The sequence below is a fragment of the Mus caroli genome, chromosome 18 (assembly GCF_900094665.2).
Source record: "Mus caroli chromosome 18, CAROLI_EIJ_v1.1, whole genome shotgun sequence".
Lineage (NCBI taxonomy): Eukaryota > Metazoa > Chordata > Mammalia > Rodentia > Muridae > Mus > Mus caroli.
The window spans coordinates 73808178-73812660 of NC_034587.1; the positions used below are offsets into that span (position 1 = coordinate 73808178).

At 48.5% G+C, this 4483-nt stretch overlaps 1 protein-coding gene across 2 annotated transcripts in view; it reads right to left on the minus strand.

The window, feature by feature from the left end:
* Rnf165 (ring finger protein 165) overlaps positions 1-4483 on the minus strand; it is a 109758-nt gene that overhangs the window by 7608 nt on the left and 97667 nt on the right. For both annotated transcript variants that reach the window (XM_021150820.2, XM_029471788.1), the window contains 3 exons: positions 4224-4353; positions 2935-3039; positions 2677-2772 (listed from right to left, as the gene is read on the minus strand). In XM_021150820.2, the coding sequence (XP_021006479.1) occupies positions 2677-2772; positions 2935-3039; positions 4224-4353 (331 nt within the window). The remainder of the gene's footprint in view (positions 1-2676; positions 2773-2934; positions 3040-4223; positions 4354-4483) is intronic.

Consider the following 4483-nt stretch of genomic DNA (forward strand, 5'->3'; position numbering starts at 1 on the left):
CTGCCTCTCTGCTTCTGCCCCTCTGCCTCTGCCCCTCTGCCTCTGCCTCTGCCTCTGCCTCTCTCTGCCTCTCTCTGCCTCTCTGCCTCTGCCTCCCGAGCGCTGGGATTAAAGGCACAAGCCACCACCCCCAGCCTGATAATCTTGATTTTTTAGTTTTATACTTTGCTTTCATTCCTACTTCTTGTTTCTTTTGTATACTTCAATTTTAATGTCTATATTTTCTAGTTTTATCAGTAGTAAATATACCCTTTCTTTTATATTTCTTTAGTCTCTTGAAATTTTTAAGACAGTTGTGACATTTGATTTGGGTCCTAAAGCTTATGAACGTTTTCTTACCTGACATTCTTCCAGTTCCTTCTCGTCAATGCTCTCTTGAGTCCCCTGATGCTCCCTTGCATCGTTTTAATCCCGTGTTTATCCATGCCCTTTATCTCACTGACTAAGCCTGGATATTTATATGGTCCACACTTGCTGGAATTGTATGGGATGGATTAGGAGGTGTGGCCTCCTAATTAATAAATAATAAATGATTAATAATTAATGAAAATTAGTAAGTATGAATTGTATTTTAAAGTCTACTACATTGTATCTTGCAACTTAAGAGTATTTTATTGTCTATTTTTATCTCAGTGGGTTCATAATTTTGTACCTAAGTCATCTTTTATTTTAATTTGTATACCATCTTAAAAACCATCTTTTAAATCTAGAACCCCTTCTTCAATATTAAATGGTTTCAGTTTAGTGATGAGACTATGACTAGTCTTTAACTCTAGTAGAGATTTGAGAAAGGGATAGATATGTGGGTATATAGGAAGTGTAGGAACACAGTTGCCGTAATTTAAACAATTGGCAGCAAGGTTTCTCTGCGTAGCCCTGGGACTCACTCTGTAGAGGAGACTCACCTGCATCTCACAGAGATCTGCCTGCCTCTGCCTCCTGAGTCCTGGGAATCAAGGCGTGTGCTGCCACCACCCTGCTGGGTCTAAAGTGTTTAAAAAATACTGATAGTGCACAGTCCTGGCCCCTCGTGGTGTGGGACTTATTGGCTGATTAATCCACGGATGCATTCCTAATTTGATAGCATTATTAGATGGTAGGAACCAGGAGTTGGACCTAGTTTGAGGAGGCAGGTCACTGGGGATGCTCCCTGGGGTGGGGTTGGGGGGGTGGTAATGTGCCTTTCCCAGCATCTCTGCACTTTCTGCTTCCCAACTACCAGGACACAGGACACAGGTCTAGAAACAGGAACAAGGATCTATGGACAAGCTTCTGAAACTCTGAACCTGTCCTGGCTGGTTCCGTGTGTCAACTTGACACAAGCTGGAGCTATCAGAGGTAGGAGCCTCCCTTGAGGAAACGTTTTCATAAGATCCAGCTGTGGGGCATTTTCTCAATCAAGGGTGGGAGGACCCCTTGTGGGTGGTGCCATCCCTGGGCTGGTAGTCTTGGGTTCTCTAAGAAAGCAGGCTGAGCAAGCCAGGGGGAGCAAGCCAGTAAGCAGCACCCCCCCATGGCCTCTGCATCAGCTCCTGCCTCCAAGTTCCTACCCTGTGTGAGTTCCTGTCCTGATTTCCTTTGGTGATGAACAGCAGTGTGGAAGTGTAAGCTGAATAAACCCTTTCCTCCCCAACTTGCTTCTTGGTCATGATGTTTTGTGCAGGAATAGAAACCCTGACTAAGACTTTTCCGGCATTAAACTTGCTTTTCTCTGGGATTTTGTCACAGCGAAGGGCAAGCTAACAAACAGGAGATCCCTCCGAGTGTTTTTGGTAAATGCCTAGTATCATCTGTTTATGCCATGATGCCATACAAGATCATTTTCTGCACTGGAAACTTCCTGGCACCCTGCCTCTTCCTTCCTTCCTTCCTTCCTTCCATGATGGCCATCACTAGTCTTTTGTTTATGTTTTTATTTTAACCCTTTCTGTAGTATTGTTTTCCAGAATGTCATATAGTTCAGAATATACAGTTACAGCCTTCGACCTGTCTTCTTTCACTAGTTAGTGTATATTTAGCTTCCACCATGATTTTTACAGCGTATTTCTTTTCATTGTAAAATAACGATCCACTGTGAGTGTTTACCTATTCACCCACTAAAGAACGTGTTGCTGTCTTCCAAGTTTTCGTTGGTTTTAACTAAATAATGCTTTAAAAGCTTGGGTTTCTGGGTAATGGCCCTCCAGACAGATTCTACTTCTAAGGTCAGTGGGTACGGCCCCTAGGTCTGTAACTTTCAAATGTCCCTAGCTCGGTCCCACGCAGTTCAGAGGCCTTCTTTGCCCATTTGTCTTTGTGTAATTGGACCGAGAATTGTTTTCTCAGGTGAACATCAGCCTGGTGTGCAGGAGCCCCTTTGCCCACAGGACTGATACAAATAGTGATGTATCTGTCCACCTACACAAATACATTCATGAGCACTCCAGCCAATATCTGCACATTCAACCTTCGTTCCGTTCTGGTCAAGAGGGCTCCCATCCTCCCTCCTGACTGCATCTGATGTGGGCCAATGAGAAAATCCTGAGGCGCCTGCTCTGCTGTAGAACACGGAACCAGAACAAAGGCCCCTGGGCTTCCGACTGTGTCCCCTGTACCCAGCCAGGCTGGTTCAAGCAGACAATGGACACCTCCCTTCTGACCCCCTAACTGTATTGCAGCTAGTCAGCACAGCCTCACCTTCTTATACTTGTGGGGGAAGGTGAACCTCTCAATGGTGTTTTGTACAGCGCCTCGGGTCACGTTTCCCAGCCTGTCCTCCAGCTGCAGCAGCTCCTGTCAAAGGGAAACACAGATATGCGTGCTCAGTGAGTGCACACATAGATAAACACACATGATGAGCAGGCGGGAACCTTTGTGCAGGAAGCCGGCTCACTGCCCCAGCAGGGAGACTTGTCTGGTAAAGGAATGAAGTCGGTGCCCTTCAGGGCAACATACCTCATAGCTCTCCCGAACAGCAGAGGTGTGCCGGCTAGGATTTAGTCCCTGGAGGGCGAGGAAGTGAAGCTGGGGGTAAGGGTAGTTTCGAATTTCATGGACAACCTGAGAGGGAGAGAACAGATTGGGTAGAGTGACTATCCCAGGCTTCTCCTGGGCCCAATGGGCAACTCCTCCTGCCACATCCGCTAGCCAGCCAGCACACCCTGCAGTCAGCAGGGCAGTCCCTCCTGCTCTTGTGTTCTGCCCTATTCATGCAGAGCCAAGTTTGTGCATATGTGCGTGTTGTGCATTCCAGAAGGGTTAGCCACTGACCCAGGGGCACAGACCCTGACTGAGCACCAGCTGCATGGTGGCGCCGTTCTGAGCTCCTCCCCTGCCTCACCTGATGGAAGCTGCAGGAATATTATAACACCCATTTTACTGATGGGGTGAATAAGGCACAAGTGGATTAAATAAATAATCTGCTCACGGCGTGCAAGCAAGTGACAGAGCCAAGACTCGGTCCCTGGCAGTTGGGTGGCAGGAGCCTCCTCTACAGTCTCCAAGAGCAAGAGGATGGCTCAGGGTCACCACCAGTGCCAAGGACAAGAAAGTCAGCAACCTGGTAAATAGTACTGTAAAACATGGTCTCTAAGTTAAAAGAATCTTTACAGATCCACAGTGAACAAAATATTAGTCTTAAAATACAGATTGTAGTGGTTTGAATAAGAATGCCCCCCACGGACTCATGTGTGTGAATGCCTGGCCCATAGAGAGTGGCACTATTAGGAGTGTGTGTGTGTGTGTGTGTGTGTGTGTGTAAGGTCAGCTCCCAGTGTTGCTCCTCAGGAGCCACCCTCCTTGTTCTGTGAGACTGAGGCTCTCATTAGCTCCAGGACTCACTGAGAAGGCAAGGCTGGCTAACCAGTGAGCCCCAGGGACCTGCATGCCTCCATGTCTCCAGCTCTGGTCTTACAAGCATACACCACCATGCCTGGCTTTGTATGTGTGCTGGGATGGATCAGACTAATGCTTGTACAGCAAACGTTTTTTAACGCTTGTACAGCCATCTTCTCAGCCCCAGGACAGAGTCTTTCAGCACTGGGCACGGCTGCAGCCTTGCCATGGTGCCTCTTCTACTTGACTCTTCTACTTTGGGCCATCACTCCGTTTCATCCCCTCAAGCTGGAATAAGAACTGGGACTGAGGGTGGGTGGCAGCAGCTGGTCTGCCTAGGAGCCAGGACTCAGGGGGCCTCAGCTCTGCCACTGGCAAGAAGTCCCTGCCCCCTCAGGGCTGTCACTCACCATCTGTGTGGACGAGGAGTTTCTCGGGAAGTGGTGCATTCGAGGAGTTGCCAAGTAATGCTGATAGTGCTGAGGGATGGGCCGCACCTGGAACTGGGCAGGACTCAAGCCAGCGTCCACACTGAGATCCCTGTGGGGACACAGCCTCGTGAGCTACAAGGTGGTGGGAGCACCACCCTGTGGGGTTTCAGAAGAGGGAGCACCACCCTGTGGGGTTTCAGAAGAGGGAGCACCACCCTGTGGGGTTTCAGAAGAGGGAG